Below are 22,020 nucleotides of genomic sequence, written 5' to 3'. Positions count from 1 at the left end.
GGTGACCTTGACCATTGACCTACTGATCTCAAAATCAATAGGAGTCATCTACTAGTCATGAACAACTATGAAGTTCCTGGGTACAAGCTTTCTTTAGTTATTGAGCAGAAACCATTTTTAAGCTTAAGGTCACTGCCAACATAACATTTTTTACCTGAAGGTAACCTTGACCTTTGACCTTTTGATCTCAAAATCAATAGGAGTCATCTAATAGTCATGAACAACTAGCATACCAAGTATGAAGTTCCTGGACCCAAAGGATCTTTAGTTATTGAGTGGAAACCGTTTCTTCACCTCAAGGTCACGTTGACCCTGATCTTTGACCTAGTGACCCCAAATTCAATAGGGGTCATCTACTAGTCATGATCAACTAGCATACCAAGTATGAAGTTCCTGGGTCTAAGAGTTCTATAGTAATTGGGCGGAAACGAAGTGTGACGTACTGACTGACTGACTGACAGACTGATGGACTGACTGACGGACAGGGCAAAAACAATATGTCTCCCCATGAATGGGGGAGACATAAAGATATTACACGCAAATGATTTTTACATGGAAGGTCACCACGACCTTGACTATTGACCTTGTTACCCCCAAAACAATTGGGATCATCTAGACATCATGACCAACCTCACTTCAAAGTTTGGTGAACCTAGATCAAAGCATTCTCCTGATATTGCACGGAAATATTTTTTTACATTAGAGGTCACAGCGACGTTGACCTTTGACCTTGTGACCCCCCAAAATATAGGAGTTTTCTAAACCTCATGATCAACCTCCCTACCAAGTTTGGTGAACCTAGGTCAAACCATTCTCAAGATATTGAGCGGAAATGTTTTTTACATTGGGGGTCGCCGCGACCTTGACCTTTGACCTAGTGACCCCAAAAACAATAGGGATCTTCTACACCTCATGACCAACCTCCCTACCAAGTTTGGTGAACCTAGGTCAAACCGTTCTCAAGATTTTGAGCAGAAATGTTTTTTATATTGGGGGTCGCCGCGACCTTGACCTTTGACCTAGTGACCCCAAAAACAATAGGGATCCTCTACACCTCACGACCAACCTGTGTGACGTACGGACGGACTGACGGACTACCGGACTGACGGACAGGGCAAAAACAATATGTCTCCCCCAGAGAGGGGGAGACATAATTCTTGACAGCTACATAGACGCCTTGCAGACATGATAAACAAAACATGTCCCCCGGACGTTAATTGGTATAAAAGAAAACGTCAAACATTAAAAGCAATTTAATATAGGTGAATCATTTATGAATTGGTTTAAATTATTATACAACAAATAAAAGATGTGTGACTGACAATGGATTTCTCTCTGAGTTTCTTTTAATGAAAAGGGTGTCCATCCACTCTCATATTAATATATATATATGATAATTATTTTAAAAACAATTTTTTAAGTTACCTGCCCTCTGAAGGTTTAAGAACAGATGGAATCAACGTACGACTTATTATAAATGTAATGTCATCTTTAAAAATAGAATTATCCTCACGTAAACTCCTTATACAGTTATTAATGTCATCATGATTTCTTGCACGAAATGTTATGTTGTTTCAGTGGGAAAAAATGAAATAGAAAAAAATGTCCTTCACCTTGGCGAATGTTTGCGGCTATCGGTGCTGCTAGCTGGTGACTGTGGGACCGGCTGTGGTCTTAGAGATCCTACCCTCGCTCTGTCAGCCCGGGGAGGAAAGCCGAACGCCCCACCCCCAGGGCGACCTAGTTCCAGCTTGGGAGAGTAGCTGTAGGTACTGGAACTGTTGCTACATCGGGAACTGGACCGGAAAGGACCCTAAATGATAAGAGAACATTAATGAGGACCATGCCTGGCATTTAAGTAAGCTTTTGAACACTCAGATTTAATACACATTTACTTAAATTAACTTCTTAAGATTCTTTTCTAATAATGCATGTGGCAGGAATAACACTATACAGACCCTTCCTGAACGACAGTATAAACTGACGGAAAATAGGTGTTCGTTAAGCGTGAAAGACAAACGGGAGGAGTGAGGGACGAAAGGATAGACCGGCAGACCGACAAATAGACTAACTTGCGGACGGACCGACACAGGCAGAACGACAAACGGATAGCCGGCGAATAAACGGACGGACAGACAGACGGACAGACAGACGGACAGACATACAGAGATGCGAACATATTGACAGAGAGACAGCCAAAGGAGAATATGTAACGGGTGCATATAACACACAGACAGATAACCACTAGGATATGACCTTAAGTGTTAAGAACAATGTTCCATTATGAGCGACATTGAATGGCTAGATAAAGAGAGATAATGCCATACAAACAGCCCTGGTATTCAATATACTTACAAGGTTATGGTCCTGGAGGGATTTGATACAATGTTCGGTATAGGAGCTGAGAGATGGTGGCGTCGGCGACATGGAGTGGCTGGGGAGGGACCCGCCACTCAGGGATGACCGGAAAGCGTCGTTCTCTCGCCGCACGGACGCCAACTTCAACTCTAGACTGAAATATGTTGTGGTTATACATAACATAAACATACCAGTTGATGTCCCAAGAAGATACGAACAAACCTTTATTTTTTTCTATACTTGAATCTTTGGAATGCGGATATACAATTAGATACGTATCAATCTAGTATTATTCGGAAGAAATGTAAACGTATAACTACTAATGTACCTGCATCTTTACAAAATTTGCGAGATTTACACAGTTGTCACATGTCAACGTTCATCCTAAAGTAATGTCTAGCTTTCAATTAGCATGATTATCATGAACAATGGTATTTTTTCCAACCCCGAACCTCGATATCCGGTATTTAAACTATGGAAAATAAAAGGATCTTAACAGGTAAATATAAAACTAATGTATGGGGATAAGTATTTCCGTCCGTTGTCACACATAAATTGTCTTCTGTACAATAGATCCATGTTGTTTCATAATTATATCCACTGAAGGAACATTTGCAGAGAATATACATGACGCCCATTTCCCTATGAATATGCATTTTCTTCAGATCTACATAATGTATGTCACTCCTAACCACGATCTACCATGAAAACAACTATATACCATTTAAAGACTTTTAGAAAATATTTCTATTAGGCCTAACGAGGTTTATGGCAGTCTTAAATGGGATAATTCATAGTTAATTCATGGAAGATCGTTCTCTTCACACCTGTTCAGTTGAACGAATTTATGGTAAGTTTTAGCCTAATAGTGCATTGGTCATTATAGTGTTCTTTGTATTGCTAGCTTGTTCCCTGATGTTATCTTCAACTTTATCACACTTTGGAAGAATGATAGTGAATATTATTTCGGATTGGACAACATAGACGGGGATTATATGTAACTTTCGTGATGTTATACTAGTATTCAATTTTAATTACTGCATTGAAACGTCCGGTGTAAACCTAGCAGCTATAAACCTTTACGAGTGTATCAGTTATTACCGATGTTATACTTAGATGAAATAATATAATATTTGTTGAGGATATACCTTTGTTTTGACCTCATAAGATTGGCCACATCTGCACACAGTGGGACGATCCCTTTCCTCGTGCTGTTGACGACAAACGCCACTGCACGTGCAGCTATTTCCTTGTCTTCTAGGAGCGCGCATAGCTCCGCGTTGTTTTCTGAAATAACGGATTTTTAACGTATTTGTATTGATAGAATATCTGCTCTTCATAAAAACAATGATGGTTCTTGTGTTTTAGAAGCAAAAGTGAATGGTAATTGCATATGATATCAAAGTTGATATCAAAGTATTAAAAGTACTTAAAAACGTGACCATAGTTGTTTCAAAAATGTAGATGTGTATAAAAATATAGCTATTGATATCTTAAACAACTTTTGACTGTAAAGTTATTGCTGAGAAGGATATCGTAGACGGAAACGGTAGAATGATATGGTAGAAGGAGATGGTAATAGGAGATGGTAGAAGGAAATGGTTTAGAATGAGGTGGTAGAAGGAGATTGTAAACGGGGATGGTAGAAATATACGGTATAGAAGGAGATGGTAGAAAGATACAGTATTGAAGGATATGGTAGAAGGATATGGAAGAAGATGGTAGAAGTATTGGTAGAAGGATAAGGTAGCAGGAGATGGTAGAAAGATACGGTATAGAAGGATATGGTAGAGGGATATGGAAGAAGGAGATGGTAGAAAGAGGTAGTAAAAGGATAGTTTATGAGGCAAAGTTATCTAAATGAAGTATATTTATTATTCATACTAAGAATTCGAGCTTAGAAAGAGTACTTTTTCTCATGATATGGCAGTTATCCAGCTTATAACAATAAGGGATGGTGTTACAAATGATATTGTGGTGAAACTACAATTATTGTCACTAAAAATAGGTTTTAGAAACTCTTCCCTCTGTTTTCCTATGACTCAAACACTTGGTTTCTGGGCGCAGATATACTATTAAAAATTAAAGATATGTCAGTGACTTTAACATATACCAAAGGCAGACTCCATTTACGGTTTAAGACAATATTTCACAGGATGGTGTACAGAGGGTATATAGTGTGAGCTTATAACAAATTGAGTTCGTGTACTTAATGGTGATTGCAGGATATTTACAATATAACGTAATGTTTTGACGGTCCCTTGTAAAATAGCAAATAAAGTTTGCAAGATAAATCCAAAATGATTTTCATGGCGTAATATTTTCCCATTTATTTACTTTGTCTGTCACTTATGCCGATTTAAATTTCACTTTCAAATGTACTTTTGGTCGATTTGTGGAACTGTCTGGTATTTGACGCAATTCGGTTAAGACATTAATATAACATAAATGTTATGTCAAGATTTCCCTGCATACATTCTTTAGAAAAAGTTCTACACCTCTATAACATGCCTGTGGGAAGGAGATAAGAGTAATTCGGTGAACATTGCAACAGCAATGCAGATAGAGCTACCATTTGGCCATACACAATTCGTTCTGTGTTCCTCAGGTTCTTGTTTTGAAACCCATCTTCCAGGCAAACAGCAAACAAATTATCGAGAACAAAAACAAAAGCACTCATTCCCTATCTCAAAAATATTGTGACAGTCAACAAGCGTTTGTTTAGCTAGGGGGTGGGGGTGGTGGGGGTATGGGGTGGGGTGGGGTCTGCCACTTTTAGTCTTTAAAACGGCAAAATGAACTTGCTGGTATCAGTTTTACATTCGTTACTGCAATTTTCCTTGCCGTTAATTTGTTTTGAAAAAAAAGGGCTTTAATGTTTCCTTTTCGTTTCCTAAGGACGACCAACCAAAATGAACAAAAACAAATAGTCCAAACAATCAGATTGTTTATGATGATTGAAACAAATATATTTGTCAATGGTTCTTTCTCGTTTCTTATGGTCAATGACCGCAGTATTATCCAACAATCAGATTATGTTTTATGGATTCTAATTATAGTAATCTTGAAAAATCCGTTCAAAAAACAATATTGGACTAACCTCTAATAACACTAAACATAGAATCAAATCGTTATGGCCTTATCTTACAATATCTTGGACTTGCTCCAAGTGAGTTCTAAAATAGCATACGTGCTCAAAAGAATGTGTGAAAGTAAAGAAAAAACTTCATTCTCATTTGTTAGCGCCGGTTGAGATTTTCCATCGAATGAACTGTACACTATGTGGGTAATGTTTTATGATTGCTGTGAGGTGCAGATCCTGTTCAGTGCGTGCTTTTAGCCATGCCATTGGCAGATAATCCGCCATTCGGAACTCCTTGGCCATTTGTCTCGAAAACAACCTCGGAGGTATGCCGGTACATCAGTAGAAGTAGTTCGTAAAAAAATAAATTACACCTATATCATTAATTAAACGTAATGTTTTAGCTAGTATGTGTTGATCTAAGTTTAAATTTATTCCCAGTGAAGTGTATTATTGCAAACATAATTAAGGGTCCTAAGAGTTAAGTCATTCAGTTTAACTGCTAAATTAAATTACTACTCGATCGTCCAGCGGCGAACTTAAAAAGACCCGATTTCGAACATTGTAAATCCTCCATAAACATCCGAGATCGTTTTCGAGAAAAATGGCCGAGGAGCTCCGAATGATACTCCGCAACGAAAGAGGACAAATATCGCCAGCCTATTCTGGCACTCAGCTTTCAACGTCACTTCATTTGCACACGATGCGCAGATACAGATATAAATCAGCAGGATAATATGTCAGCACGACTTTTTCTGTAAATAACATATGTTCTGATAATTCGTTGATAAGCAATGCATCATTGCCGTTGTCGTCAAATGCACAAAGAAAGTCTTTAAATTATAAAACAAAAATATTATTGACATCTCAGAGGTACCTATGATAATTTCCAAATTAAAGATTCCAATGTTGATACGTATGAAATTAATCGCTTGAAAATTATAAAAATAAATACCCTTTATAACTATATATAAATTTTCTTTCTTGATTAATAGGGAGTATCAACTCGACTAAGAAAAAAAGAACTAAAATGATAAAATCTGGGAACACATAAGAAAAAGATCGTTGTGTTAGAATTTTATTTAGCATTAAAAAGTCGTCTTATCATCTTCAAATCAATCTTTGACAGACAACGTAGCATGAATCTCGATCATACAGGATAATAAACTAATTTTGGTCTTAGAATATAGATAGTGTATTCGTACAAATGACTTTGACTTAAGTCCTAGATTTCGTCATGTGCCATAACCTAAAAAGACATTCTAGAATGTTGTCAGTACATTTGTTTATATCAACGAAAAAATACCCTTGACTGCGTCTTAGTGTTGACGTTCATGCATCTGCCAATGGGACCACCAGTAAAAATCACATTTAATCATGTAGAAAGCCACTGACGAAAAGAATCGCCAAATTTCCATTTAATCATTAACTGATTTTATATTGAATAGTAATCGGGATTTCAGATGTTGATCAATAAAGGTGCCTCATAAGCCCAGCAGACTTGCTCTAATAGTAAGGGTTGACACCAGAATAAACAATTACTTCACTAAGTTAGTTGCTGTTTTATTTCCGAGTGCTGTACTGAACCATTCATTTGGCAGACATACAGACGGACGGACGAACTGTGTCAGTTTTATGCCGAATTAATGGTATAATAAAGCAAAAAATAAACAATAATTATTACTTTACCCAAATAACTGGTAGAAGAAATGGTCCACTTGGGATTAAGTCTCTGACTATAGACTCATAAGACCCGAGTTCAAACCTTGCTGCCGGTGGACAACATCTGTTTCCAATTATTTTATTATTTAACTGTGTAATTATTTAAATCGTTTTATTTCTAAGCCTTATACAATTTTATGTTTTAAAAAAGTCACAATTGTTTTATATTTGATATCACTTCATATCTCTTCAGTTTGAGTTGATTCCAAAAAAGGGTTTTGACAACATTCGTTTGAAGTTGTCCACGCAAGTCAAACTGATTCTATATTTAACGTCATATGTCGGGAAAAGTTTGAGAATTCGAAAACACACAGAGTCTCATGCATCTTATATCCGATTGTATGAAATCAAACTTTCATTGAGGTATCCGATGTACTGATGTGTTTTTGTTGTTGAGCCATTGGCTGTCATGTTTAATGTTGATGGCTTGTGAACATACAGTTTTGGTATCATTTGAAAATATATAACATGCTATTTACTAATGTGTAAATTACATGACTGAAATCACACTATTGAAAAAGTACTGGCAGTTTTTATTTTGTCATTTGTTTCAACTGAAATCGGACGTGAACTGACATACTTTGCAATCTGTCATGGCCATAAAGCTTGTATATATGTCTTGGTATATGTGTTACATATTCGTTATCTTCTATTAAATGATGCTAATAAATGGCATCAACAGGCGTGAAACTTCCACATAATTGTACATCGGATAGATTAACATGTTTATGGGTATTGTTGAACAAAAGGTGAGTGACCTAGCCTTGATCTACCTTAAGACAAATTGGTTTCCAGTACCTTTTACACTGATTTAGAAGGTATCTTTGATTAATTGTGATGGAGTGATGACTAGACTGTGTACAGAATAATATAATAAGGCAAAGTACACCATATCTGGTGAGGGCGAAGCTCGAACCCGAATGTCTACCTGCGCGCCGTAGTTACCTTCGAGCACCTACTAACCCCGTAACGTATATATCACGTCGATGACCTGTTTACATTGATAAATTTATGGTGAAAAATTGCATTTATTCATCAGAAATGTTATGTTTTTTTCATCGGAATAGAAAAATAGATGCCATTTTGGTACGATCTAATTAAGTGACCCAAAATAAAAAAAAATGTGTCGTCACGGTGACAGCAACAGCAACTTTTTAAGGATTGCCGAGTTACCTGCGTTTAATTGTGTCGTCCAATTCCAGTCTGGAAGGTTTGTGTCACTGTAATGGGGACTCTGCTCCCCACTGCTGGCGTCAAGATCCATTTTGACGCCAGTGTTCTGACGTCACGTCAGATTAAAAAAACTCAAGTAATGCTGGCAAAGAATAACTATGTTTTATTTTATGTATCCTTCTGTAAGATGAAGTGTTACTTAAAACAGTTTGTCCTGTTCTGTCAACTTCTGGATTGTATTATATAAGCGGGAGTAACTTGTAGACATTTAATGATCACTTCTTTTTAACGTTAATTGTAACTTCTAAGAGAAATTGTTAATAATACTTTCGATGTAGTTATATATTTAAATAATGTTTACTATTAAACAGACATTGTAGACCGAGTGTTTAATCCTTTTTTATCGTGGAAGACATAGATTAGGATGAAGAACAAACATCCAATGAATCTTGAAACAGCACTCGTATAATCCAAACATACACTATCCGCCATTTTGAATGTAATATTAAGAATATTTGCACGGCAAAACGTGTGACTCATATCGGCAAGGCTTATCAGTACACTCGGTTTGTAGACTGGCCCCAGAGATAATCGAAGATAAACGGTATTTTTATCAATATTTCTGTAATAAAAAAATACATTATATATTCAGACTCGCTATTGCTAATACAACTCCTATTACAGAATTAAGGAAACAGGATCAAACGTAATATATCATACTTTTGGTGAGACACCCCTTCCCCCCACCGCAAAAATAAATAAATAAAATAAATTATATTCATAGCAGTTGATCAAATATATGCATCGTTAGATATAAAGAAACGCTTATTACTAGCATTATTACTTTAAGTATGACCTGTGTTTAGAACCTCAACAATATATCAACTGATGTTTGATTCCTATTTCACTGCCAACAAATAGAGGGTGTTATAAGACGGAATAAAATATTGTTATAGTGAAGTTGTGTCTTTATTTTATTTACACATCGTCGACATTTTGTCTTGGTTCACTTTAGCGCCTTGCCTGTGCAGGGAGAAAACAAATAACGGTCAGAAAATAAACAAGGTGCAAACCTCGGGAAACCTGAGTTAACAAAAAATATATTACGCCTTGTAGTTACAGACCGCTATTCCCGGTGGCCAGGCTTTACAGTCTACAGGTAAGTTCTATGGAAGATACGGAGAAATGGAAGTGCATGGCCTTCAACTGAGTAGTGATAGACATGGTAAACAGCGGGCTTGTTGTCTGTTATGAAATCATTCACTTAACCTTGAATATTGAAGCAAATAAAGTCCCTAGAACTAGTAGGCAGTTATACCATCTGACTTAATGAGGATCGGCAAGAAAAACTAAACAATCTTTTCCCTTTCGTTAATACAGTGAAAGCATTTACATATATTGGATTCAATTTGTTTATTATTTATTCCAACAGTGATCTACTTACAGCTAGCGGCTATAACAATTATATAAATTGGTCAACAAATCCAAATATGCAGATAACAAGACGTCTTTAATTAATTGTCACAACGCAAATAACACTTAAAATAATATGTAATTCTTAAGTGATTTTATTTTCATATTTAATGATGCATATAATTGATCAACTGCTTTACATTTCGAACAATAATTAATAAGAAAATAGCAGTGAAAGTTTTCAGGTGTTAATAATTAGATCATAGATAGAATTACATATAGAATTTGACGAATTGTTCACAATCAAATGTGTACATAACATACTATATATGTAAAGTCTTGAATAATACATTGTTTACAACTTAATATAAATGTTTACAAAAATAACATCTTAAATAATTAAAGTATGGAAGATCCAATGACAACGATGTACACTTTAATTTGGTACATGTGAATACAGTAAAGCAATGGATCGTTCATGCTGTATACACACAGGGGGGACACGAGCAGGTTCCATGAAGCAGGGGTAGCACTCCTTGGGAAATATGCAAGCGTTGCAGCATATACACCAGAAACATACAATCAATTAATTTTAATTACACTTTAAAAAAGTAAAATCTTCTGCAGTCGACGATTTAGTGTAACAGCGATTTTATCAACAACAAACAGTTGTAAAAAGGACTTGTTGATAATTGTAACATCGTTCACCTTCGTTGAAGCTAATTAAATCAGAGTGCAATATTAAAATAAACAATGACTTCAAAACAATATAAAAGTCATGTTTCCTAAGACTATAATAAAATCATGGCATGTGTAAATATATACATGTTTATGCATTTATAAGAATTACTAAAAGAACTGTGATATTAATTTATAATAACTTCAATTTATGGCACCGGAGTGTTATTAATAACTATTGTAATAAATAACAATGTACTGTAACTACATATCAATGGCAACGGATGTTCACCAGAATAGAACGCCAACATTGTCAAACCAAATATAATACAAATTTTCATGTACATGCTAAAGGAGCAAAAATTGTGTTGAAAACAAACTTTTTTTCTGATTATAGCAACACAAGAAATAAACCAACTGTAAAAGGGGCATACATCTTGTGTAACTGTGGTAAATCATCTGCTTGAAATTGACGGGCATTGTCACCAAGTTTCATCATGATGGGAAATTGTGGTGTTATCAGTTGTAAACAAACACAGTCAATAGGTTTTAGGATGATTGGATAAGAATACTTGAGCTAGTCTACACAGCATTTACACTGTACTCTGGAGACCTTGAGGCAATTATACCATATCATTTAATTTTTAGTATTGTGAGCACAACGTTAAGAGCTGAGGGCACCTACGACCCTGCTGCCAAAACAAAAACATAACAAGTATATGTCGCTTTTTCAGGTCACACAAAACAGTGGCAATAGCATTACATCATTCTATAAAAAGGAGCATTTACCCATTAACATTTAAGTGCCAGTATTATCATGGACCTAATGGTTTATAGGTCCGTGGTATGTTTCTTAATGCCTTGGTTGACTTACTGACAGTTCTTATATGCAACCAGTGTTTACTACTGATTGACTGAGTGAATATTCTAAACTTAACAAACAAACAACATGCTACATTTTTTTAATAATTCCAGAAACAGCACCAATTTCGTGAGAGGGCACCCGAGCCAAAAAAAACTCTGCTATAAGCACAGAACAGCTAAAAGCGAAGCCGAATTGGCCCCTAAAAAGCACAGCTCATGTGCGTTTCGACAAGAAGCGCATCTTTTGGATAAAAATAAAAATACGAATTTGAATGCTGCACCTGTCAGAGGAATGGGACACATTTTTAAAGACATTAGAAAGGAAAATGATATTAAACAAGCACAATTTTTAGACACATTTTTACCTCAAATAAATGACATATCTCATGTTTATTTTCAATTAAACTGAGTAAGAAATTAATTATCAGAAGCTGGAATAGTGAATTAATATTTTTTCACAAAATTAACCTTCATCTTTTCTCCAAAAGCTCAACATGAAATTTGGAAAACTCGACACATTTAATGAAAAAAAAGACACAGCTTTTTCTTAGAGACAATTTTATCCATTACTAAATAAAAATGATGCAGCACAGAAGCTTAAAAAAAAGTCAGCTTTCATTAAAATAAAACGCATCTTCTTATACAAAAAGGGCAGCTGTGAAGAAAAGACACAGCTTTTAAGAGAAAAAACATAGCTTTAGCGAAGCTTGTATAAAGAAAGTGTAGCTAAAAAGAAAAGCTTTTTAAAGCACTGCAAATTTAATTTACAAGTTAATAGGACTGTTCTCTACGTTTTTATGTACATGTAGCTACCAGCCCCTGTTTGGGATCCAGATATCGAGGATTTTGTCACCGGAATGTACATAGTACTTAGGCTGCAGCCCTGCTGTGGCACACGACTGAAATAAGAACATTAATAACATAAGATTATATATAAACTCTGTACATGATTTAAGAAGAATCTTTCATTTGTTCACCAGAATATAATACAGCTTTTAGAATGTGCATGGTAAACTTATCAAATGCCAACATTTAGCTGTTCTAGTGACTGGTTAAAACCTTTTTTTATTACAGGTAGACCTTTTAAATATACCTTATATTTAAGTATTAATGCTGCACTCTCACAGATTTTGTTCAAGAGTTTGTCTCAGAATCAGCTGATATTAGTATCAAAGCCTTCAATCAGTCATGTACAAGATATCTCATACCAGAACAGATCTCAGTTATTTGGAAAACTGCCAAAAATTTCATTTTGCATTAGTTACCCTTTAAGCCATAAAACATCAATTTTTTAATGTAAATATTAAGAACTACAATCTGATCTTTTGTCAGCAATCTTGTATTACTGGTTTCCTGACATTTACATAAAAAATGGCTCATTCAAAGACAAAAATAAAATAAAAATGTCAAAATTGTCAATTAGTGTCTGTGGAGATTTAATAACAATAGCGTCAACTGTCACAAATTGCACAAACTAAGAGAGCGGAGCTGTAAATACAGTTTTTGCCAATTCAATGGTCATAAGTCTGGAGGCGACATGCCTGGTTATTGAAATAGTCCAAGATATTATGTCCATTCATGGTCTGGCCAAATTTGGTGGTGATAAGACAAAGGTTTCTAGAATAATTGATTTGACAAGACCAATTTAGGTTATTTCTATAAATTAAGGGTGATAACTCTAGAACAACTCAACCAATATGACTTATAAGGAACTTGTCTGCGATATTATGCCCATACACATTATGACCCAATTTTATGATGAATGGACAAAGGCTCCTACAGTCATTAATCAGACAAGACCTTTTTTTGGTAATTTCTACAAGGGCGATTACTTTGAGTGACTAGAGTTACATGGTTGATTATCGATCTTGTCCGAGATATTACACCCATTCACATCTGACCTAATTTGGTGATGATTGGACAAAGGCTTCTAGGACAACATACTGAACTGGTTGTGTGAAAACAAGACACTCATGTAAAAGGCAAGTAGAAGTATACTGTGTGGTAATACTTCTTGGTTTACTAAGCTTATAAAGGGAATCACTCTTCTACCAGAATCAGTGAGGTGACTTGCTCCTGATATGCATATGTCAATGTTCACATTTGTTTCACATTTTTAGTTTTATACGGATATGATCAGCCACTTACGAGGTATATTTATTAGGACTATGTTCAAATAGATAAAGCACAAGTGGTATGGTGACTGATATTTTGACTATATTTTTTCTTTGAAAAGCATACAATGAAAAATGATTTTTAACAGCAATCACTTACATGGTGTGGGTATAAGTACAGTCTGGTCCCCAGGGGAAACTTGCTGTAGTCAATTGCTTCCCCGTTCCCTTCTATCTTACCAATCTCTTGTGTCATGGCCCGCATTCTAGAAAAGAAACAAACCTCACTGAATAAAAACCAGAGCTGGTATTCATGAAACATAGTCATTTCCTAGGTTCAGTTGATTTCCTGAACACTTCTTAATCAAACTAAGAGAAAAATTTAAGTGTTTTAATATAATAATATGCATTTAAATTAAATAAAGACAATTAAACCAAGGTATGACAGACATGTATTAAGTATTTTTTATATCATATCGCCAGTGAGATACTTAATGCAACCACGTTTGTCTTTACAATAAAAGCTGTTTAACTATCAATTCAGTTTGAATTTTGAATGCTAAATATTGCATACAAAAAGGCGAAGATCAAGAAAGGTTATTAAATTGGATTTTTCCCATTAACAGTACCTGAGTTCAGGATGGTCCACAATAGGTGTATATCCTAGGGGCAATGTATCTTTGGGGCGTTCACATCCATCCTGACTGATACAGTTCCATCCGCAGTCAACCACAAGAGTACCAACCTCAGGCTTGTGGCTGATCACTGTGGTCACAATCTTCATCGCAATGTCATCCATTGAGCATGATCCCACTAGCACCTGCATGTAGTCTGTCATGAAAACACAAGGAGGGGTAATATACATGGTTGTTTCTGATTTATCGCACTACCTTAATGTTTTAGCTTGACCATAATCTTATTTGCTGGGGGAGGGACTCGGGGCATAAGATTGTTTTCTTTTAACGTTTTTATGGTCATTTCATTTTATTTTCTTAATTTCTGAGGGCATGTAGCTGAACACATATAATTGTGTAGGCATTGTACATGTCATATGAATTGGCAAACTCTCTCTCTCTCTCTTGATATTACAATTAAGGGACCAATTATTCATGAAAGTTGTATAAGTCAGTACTAGATATTCAGTTATATCTAACTTGGTAAGTAGGCTCAAACTAACCATAGAAGATGTAATTTCCAGGATGAAACTCAGTCAACACGCCCATGTTGTTGATTGGTCGACTACATGAGGGGGTCGACCCACAACCAAACCTCGGAACTGGTATCCCATCTGCTTCCAACCTACATGTATATAATCGGTATGTCATAATAATACATCAGTTTCTTTAAAATGTAGATTGTATAAACATTTCTTGTCCACATTCTGATGATATTACCCTGTTTACTGACAAGTAACAATGCAGCAAAATTGCAAGAGTCTTGATCTTTATAGTAATCGTGTTGTGTATGCCTGAAACTTGTTGTGAATACTTTTCAAATAACAAAACTAACAATTTTTAATAAGGGAGGATGGATCCCGACCAATTTACCTTTTATTACTATGATAATGTTATTCAGATATTCACAAGTTTAATTATCTGATGACAAAAATATAATTGCAGGTCAGGCTTGAAAACAATTTTTATGAACAAGTAGTTGTATAAATTTATAGAAATTACAGTCAGACATAAGCTAGAATAACTTTAAAACCTTCTACTGATCAATTTGAGCATAGCGATGTCTTTGGTATTGTCAAAAGCAGAGTCATATGGAGAGAGTAGACATATGCAAAGTTGTAATATATTGTTAGGTATCCGAAGACAGAAGAAGTTTGTGATGGCAAGCTTGAACATGCTTACTACCAGGCAGTTAGGACACCATAATACTGTAAAGTATTGGGATTAGTTGCTACCTATAACTACTAATTAGTTCAATAAAAAAGTTTATCTTACTGGTACTTAATTTTATGATTTTAAAAGTTACCCTAACAGAAAATCATATAAAAACTATATGTACACAAAAGAAAGAAATAGATACAACACAAACATTTGTGATGATAAAAATATACTTACATTGTCAGCTTTTAAAACAAAGTAAAAATACAAGTTTCATATGAAACATTTAGATTATGGTAACTTAACTTATACTGTACAGAAACTGCTACATTTGCTTATTAAATAATTAAGGTGCTACACATACTGGAGAGCAAGGTTTATATACATGATAGCAAAATAAACCTATTATTACATGTAATTTGTTATTGTTATGATTTCAAGATGATAAAATATATTTATATCCTCAAGATTGCTAAGTAAAATGTTTATTGCTTAATTTGAATAAACATTCATTGATTCATCTGAGAACACATGTATTTGTCCACATTGGCAATGCAAACTGTATGTTCCATAAATAAATATTGAATCTTGAAATTTGAATTAAGGAATTCAACCCATAAGCAAGCTAGTTCTAAAGTGTGTTAAATGTGCATTAAATGCAGCAGTATTGGCACCATAATTTAAGTGTAATTTTCTTACTGAGTGAATAAAAAACTGGAACAAAGTGCACTTTTGGTGACTGAAGCACTGTTATATTAAGTATTCAAAATCTTAATTTAACCTGGGTTCAGCAATCCCCTCTGCTTCTAACCGAAGTGTGGCATTCAAAATTCACCTCACAAATGCGCATAATTTACAACAACTTTAATTTAAAGATGCTCTGTGATGAAATGTGGTGTATGCAGCATATTTCTTTAACTCAATTCTCTTTAAAATAAAAATACATACATCAATTGATTTCATAGCAGATAACCTTAATAATTTAAACATATTTTAAAAGAGCAAGAAAATTGCTGATTATGCCACTGTCCAACCCTTTTTAATTGATCGGCAAGCACGCCTTGACAAGTAAATGTGTCCATTCATATTTCATAAATTAAGGAATCAGACCCACAAGTAAGTGAGTTCCCTGATAGTTCATTTACATTCATTTTCAATGTCGATGTCTGGGGAGTTCCTTGCTGATTACTTTTATGTAACATAAATTACGAAAACTGCATTATACATAATAATAATAATAATAATAATAATAATAATAACAATAATAATAACAATAATAAATAATAATAATAATAATAATAATAATAATAATAAATAATAATAATAAAAATAATAATATAATAATAATCATAACTTTATTTATGAAGATAACACATCAAGTTATGTAAGTATCTTCTTTACAATGTGGTCTTCAATGGATTCTACAAACATTTTAGTATACATTTCTCATTCCAACAATAACAAACACGACGACATTCAAACACAACATATACAATGTTCAAAAAGACAAAAATAAATCACATTTAAACAATTTTTACAGACAGTCATTCACGAAAGGCTTTGTATTGTCATAAGGTGTTTTTTGAATAGTGTTTTAAATGCAAATAAAAATGATGATTCTCGAATAAAATGCGGTATAAAATTCCATACAGATTTAGAAAAATAAGTCAATGACTTCTTACCATAGTTAGTCTTATAGCAGAGGGAACTTAAATCATTATGGGTTGCAGACCGCAATGAGTAGTTTGTGTTATTGGTAAATGAAATAACTTCACTTAAATATTCAGGCATGAGACCATGCAAAAACTTATAGACAATAAGTCCAACATTAAATTTAAAAATATAAGATATACCAGTTTGTGTATTTGCTCTTTATTTCAACAGATATCAGACATGACATGCCCGTTTGCTGTATTATTTTAGGTATATTTTTTACATTCATTTAAAGCACATTAAACCTTTACATACAATACAAAAATAGTAAGTGGTCCCCAGGTATGCAAAGTTACCATATTTGTGGATCCAATATCATAACTGCAAGTAGATGTTAACACAGCAAGCACAGTATGTAATGTTTACCTTTTCTTCAGTTCAACCAGCCTGTCAACAGTTGTAAGCTGTATTTGTGACTTTTGGTCCTTGTCCGGCACGTACGTATTCCCGCAGTGGTTATATAGGCCCTGAAACCTGACATGTTCCGCAGCTGCTGCCTTACGACATATCATCAGAGCGTCGTCACTGTCCCACACACATCCAGCTGACACGACATGATTTGAATTATATTTACAGTTAACAAAACTATTTTGTGTGTATTGAATAGTGTAAACTCTGCCCCAATTTATGATAGGCTGGGAACAATTTAAGATTTAAAAAAACATTTAAAGACCACCAGTAATTGGTGTATAAGTATCATGTGACAGAAGCCCACCACTCAAACTGCCAGACTGAGCAGAAACTACAATCTAAGATTTTTGACGTGCCAATAATATGACTGAAACCTCTCAACAGGTCTAACTGCATGCCAACATGGTGCTGTGACCCCAAACCCATTTGAAATGTTGAGTCTGACCTTTCTTATTTGGTTGGTACAACAGGACCTTGTCATACATGGCAATGTTAACATATAAAATGTTAAATCACTGAATTATGCATTACTATTAAGAACATTATATTCTGTTATGTATTATCATGGCATTTACTATTAAGCAAGTAATCACAGCTTACAAGGCAACAAGCATACCGGTACTCACTTCTGCCATAGCCACAGTCCACTTCCATGAAAACATTCCATTTTTTATCCCCATCTAATGGTGTGTCAATAACGCCCTGCATCCCAACTACTGAGTCAACCATCACATGGAATGCTTCTAGACGCGTTGCCAGGGATATCACCCTCCTAAAAACAAGATGAATATAATAATCATGTCAATTATATCTCCATTCAGTGGAGTGTCAATAGCACTGTGCATCCAAGCAAGCGGTCAATCATGTATAATTATGGATTACTCCTTCATAAAAACAATGCTCAGGATAATCCCACCCTCCAGAAACAAGATCATCATCAGCAGCAGCAGTAGCAGCAGCAGCAGCAGCAGTAACATGACTATCCTTAATCACTATGTAATAACAATAATAATAATAATATAGATTATATAGTTATGCACCAGTCAATTGTAACCACAGCCCCCCCCCCCCCAAGTCCGGGGGTATACCGGGGATAGCCGGGGAAATGGGCCGTGTTTTTACTTTTCAGGTGGCCCCGCAGTGCCGGGTGACTGCAGTGGTTTTGTCTTCATGCCAAACTTAGCGGGAAATTGGCCTTATCTAGGGTCCCTTGAGTGCGGGGGCATTTGGCGGGGGTTTTACCAGCAGATTGTGCCCGCAGGGCGGAGACTTTGCTCGGGCTTGGCTGGACCGTAAGTCAAAGTCCCCACTATTCCCCGGACCTGGGGGGGCCGTGGTTACAAATGACTGGTGCATTATATTTACAATCAACATCTGTGAAATGATACATTTATAATATTGATTGCCTGTTGTTACTGTTGTTGCAAAATTTCATTCATTTCAAACATCTCCATACATACTTGCTAATCCTCTCCTTCACCATTGGGCTAGCAAAAATGATGTCATCAAAACCGCCATCTGCATAAAACTCAGCTTCCGCAATGGTGGACACAACAATCTTCCTCTTTGTTCCAGCTGTCATCAACTCACCCCCTTCACTGGAAACACAATAACAATTATTTGCTGTCGACTGCTTTAAAGGGGCTAGACACCAGATGGTCAAAAAGTCTGCAAATACAGTATTCTCTGACAGATCAAGCCTAGAATTGTTAATGCAAGCTAGTAGGAGGCTGATAATAACAATAAACATAACAATCATGTTGCTGTCTAATCTGTGTTTCCCCTTTTAAAATAGCGCATAATGATTTCCAGTTAAAATCTGTTTATGAGTACAGATTAATGTACCGACACTATTTTTAAACTTACTGGTATTTACGTAGTAGATAGATAGATACTTACGCAAGGTCCTTTTTTGAAATTATTATACTTTGACCAATTTTACGAGGTTTAGTATTTGAGATGTCATTTTTAATCTTTGGAAAACATTGAAAAGGGAGTATTTGGCTAAATTTTAAATATGTTACCTTATAGATTCACAAAAAAACTTGAAATTAAACACTAAAATTAAAATAGCAACCTACAGTTTTGTTTTTATCTACATGTACATGTAAATACTTTTTTTAATCCTAGAGACAGATTCTATATTGAGTCATAACTTTTAACAACTAAAGTCAAAAGGTTTTGTTGTTCACCACTTCATAATTTAAACTGCCTGTTAATAATTAATTAATCACTCAAAATGATCTGGACGAATGGATATTTAGCACAATATAATATATATATGGTAAAAAGAAGCATACATATCCTAAAGTAACAATACAAAATTAAATCGTGTTCAGGTTTGTTATAAACCATCATAAAACTTATTTAAACCAACCTCATGCTTCATTTTATAAGTTTCATTATGTTTCTCTTTTAAATCTTAAGACTTTTAAAACAAAGATTTTAAAAATAAATACCAACATAGTTTTATGTGTTTTCATGTGCGGCCTTAACTCGACGCCGAGGTTTGTGCAGTTATCTATCATCCTCTGGACATTTTTCTTCACTCTATCGATGTCCACAAGTGCACACGGAGTCTCAACATCATATATAGTGGCTGGCAGTTCTGTTGCCATGGCTCTGTCAGTTCTTCTGTAAACAATTTAGACAATGAAAGCTCTTGGCCCTGATTTCTCGAAACTTCTTAAGCTAAACAGACTTACATAGCTTATTTTGTTTAACAAAATTTCTAACTTTCTACTGATTTTGATATATCAAAGTTAGTTTTTAGTGATTATCAGACAGATACATCAATATCAGTAAAAAATGAAATAAAAAATATCCCAAATTATAGAAGAACAAAAAAGGGAGCTTAGCTTAATCATGTTTTAAAAGACATCAGTAGTTTTGCAACACCTTTAGGTTACATATAATTTGTATATTAATCATTAGCAGGAAATTTGAGCTTAGCATTAAATATTTAGTTCTTCTGTAAACAGTGATAACAATTGAAGGCCAAGCTCAAATTTCCTGCTATTGATCAGTTCACAAATTACATATAGCCTATAGGTTCTCTGTAAGAACCAATGATACCTGCCTGCAAAACGAAATTCCAGGAAAGAAATCAATGTCAATCCGCTTTCAATGTTTTAAAAGAACATGTCTACTAAACTGTCATTCTGTTACACATAGTTTCCTTGTAAAACTTTTAACATCAATATTAATCCACCTTCTTGATCAGTTCAGCTTTGTTCTCTGTTGAATATTATAAGCATATGTTTAGTATAGTTTAACCCTGGTCCCATATCTGATCCACATGAATAACAGTAGTACAGCATGTAGGTAATATGAATATAATATTGTTAATATGTTATGTTATGTTATGTTATATATGTTAGTTTAGTTTAAACCTATTTATTTTACAACGATTGTGAAACAAGTTATTACAACATTATATTAATCACTCTCGTTGGCACGATTTTACGCGAGAGTGTGGTCTTGTGTTGTGGGGGAAACCGGAGAACCCGGAGGAAACCCACTTGTCCGGCTTAGTGACCACAAACCAAACTCACATGCGCCCAAGCCGGGAATCGAACCCGGGTCGCCTAGGTGAGAAGCGAGTGCACTAACCACTGCGCTAACCGGACAACTGTTATGTTATGTTAATATGTTATGTTATGTTATGTTATGTTATATCTGGTTCTACCTGGTTTTTGAGGGAAAATGTTAGGCCTATGAAGGCCTGTCTTCCCCTCGATGTCTGTTTTTGTGTTGTCTCCAGTCTGGTTTGGCATATTTTTAATAGTATCTTGTTTTGGATCTAATCAGTACACATTTTCAAAAGTAAACCTCTTTGCTTGCCACAGCTAATCTAGCTTTGACTTAAATATAATCACATTTTTTGCATTTACCATATCTACTGGTAAAGCATTCCAATTGTTTATGACTCTATGGGCGAACAATTTAGACGAATGTTCTTATAAGCTCTTGATTTCTGTATCTTTTAATTATGTCCTCGGTTTGATGTGTTGCCTGTTGGTTGATAAGGTAAACAAAGTAGTAATTATGTCTATGTCATCGATGTGATGTATCATTTTAAATACTTGTATGAGATCACCTCGCACCCTTCTTTATTCTAGAGATGGCAAGTTCAGCTCAATCAAACGCTGCTCATATGGTATATGAGAAATTTCCGGAACTAATTTTGTTGATAGTCTTTGACAGTTTTCAATAACCTGTTTATGTTTAAATGTTATGTTATGTTATGTTATTTAGCTTTGCTAATATGTGAAGATATTTTTTCCCGGAATCATGGTCAGTTGTTGTATTATGACCGACATAAGACTGAACCAAATATTCACTGGTGTCTGTGATTTTAATTAACTAAATGTAGATACAAAAGTTCAACATTCAAGGGATAGACTTTGAAACATACTGTCAAAATTAAAAATATAACAAAATAAACATTAAAAATTGTTTGTAATGTGTTGACATTAAGAAATAAATACATACAAAAGGTCAAACCTGCTGAATTAAGGTACAAAGGTCTTGTCAGCCTCCTCCTAGGATCAATCATTTAGGCGGGATTAATTCCGCAATCAATTTGGAAAATTTACAATATCTTGTGTCAAATTCATGACAGAAATATCAAAAAATTATGTTTCATATTTTAATATAT

At 34.9% G+C, this 22,020-nt stretch overlaps 2 protein-coding genes across 5 annotated transcripts in view; both read right to left on the bottom strand.

Moving 5' to 3' along the window:
• The window catches only part of LOC128211590 (uncharacterized), a 16,441-nt gene extending 7,618 nt beyond the window's left edge, over window positions 1–8,823 (bottom strand). Inside the window, exons 1-4 of the mRNA XM_052916562.1 lie at window positions 8,336–8,823; window positions 3,507–3,645; window positions 2,356–2,512; window positions 1,614–1,813 (exon numbers count right to left, since the gene is read on the bottom strand). Of these exons, the coding sequence (XP_052772522.1) occupies window positions 1,614–1,813; window positions 2,356–2,512; window positions 3,507–3,645; window positions 8,336–8,426 (587 nt within the window). The 5' untranslated portion in view covers window positions 8,427–8,823. The remainder of the gene's footprint in view (window positions 1–1,613; window positions 1,814–2,355; window positions 2,513–3,506; window positions 3,646–8,335) is intronic.
• LOC128211591 (D-threo-3-hydroxyaspartate dehydratase-like) lies at window positions 8,805–21,920 on the bottom strand. 4 transcript variants are annotated; one of them, XM_052916564.1, is made up of 10 exons: window positions 21,867–21,916; window positions 19,824–19,994; window positions 18,821–18,958; window positions 17,987–18,132; window positions 17,316–17,493; window positions 14,582–14,703; window positions 14,034–14,235; window positions 13,565–13,670; window positions 12,082–12,189; window positions 8,805–8,957 (listed from the first exon to the last, which is right to left on the bottom strand). In XM_052916564.1, the coding sequence occupies exons 2-9, from the start codon at window positions 19,976–19,978 to the stop codon at window positions 12,100–12,102; spliced, it is 1,137 nt and encodes a 378-aa protein (XP_052772524.1). In that variant the 5' UTR covers window positions 19,979–19,994; window positions 21,867–21,916; the 3' UTR covers window positions 8,805–8,957; window positions 12,082–12,099. The 4 variants fall into 4 exon arrangements, with proteins under 4 accessions (XP_052772524.1, XP_052772525.1, XP_052772523.1 ...); XM_052916565.1 differs by having other exon boundaries at window positions 12,094–12,189; XM_052916563.1 differs by lacking the exon at window positions 8,805–8,957 and having other exon boundaries at window positions 8,964–12,189; window positions 21,855–21,920.
• Window positions 21,921–22,020: the final 100 nt, after the last annotated feature.

This window comes from Mya arenaria, chromosome 12, assembly GCF_026914265.1.
Source record: "Mya arenaria isolate MELC-2E11 chromosome 12, ASM2691426v1".
NCBI classification, from domain to species: domain Eukaryota; kingdom Metazoa; phylum Mollusca; class Bivalvia; order Myida; family Myidae; genus Mya; species Mya arenaria.
This window is presented reverse-complemented; position numbering and strand designations above follow the sequence as displayed.

Bases quoted from the DNA above. Each gene is read 5' to 3' on its own strand.
- LOC128211591 (XM_052916563.1), bottom strand. From the start codon at position 19,978: ATGGCAACAGAACTGCCAGCCACTATATATGATGTTGAGACTCCGTGT. The intron at 13,671-14,033 runs GTACTGTTAATG...TTTCTTTTCTAG, and splicing joins GTGGACCATCCTGAACTCAG to AATGCGGGCCATGACACAAG. The intron at 12,190-13,564 runs GTAAGTGATTGC...TTCTTATTTCAG, and splicing joins TGTACTTATACCCACACCAT to TCGTGTGCCACAGCAGGGCT.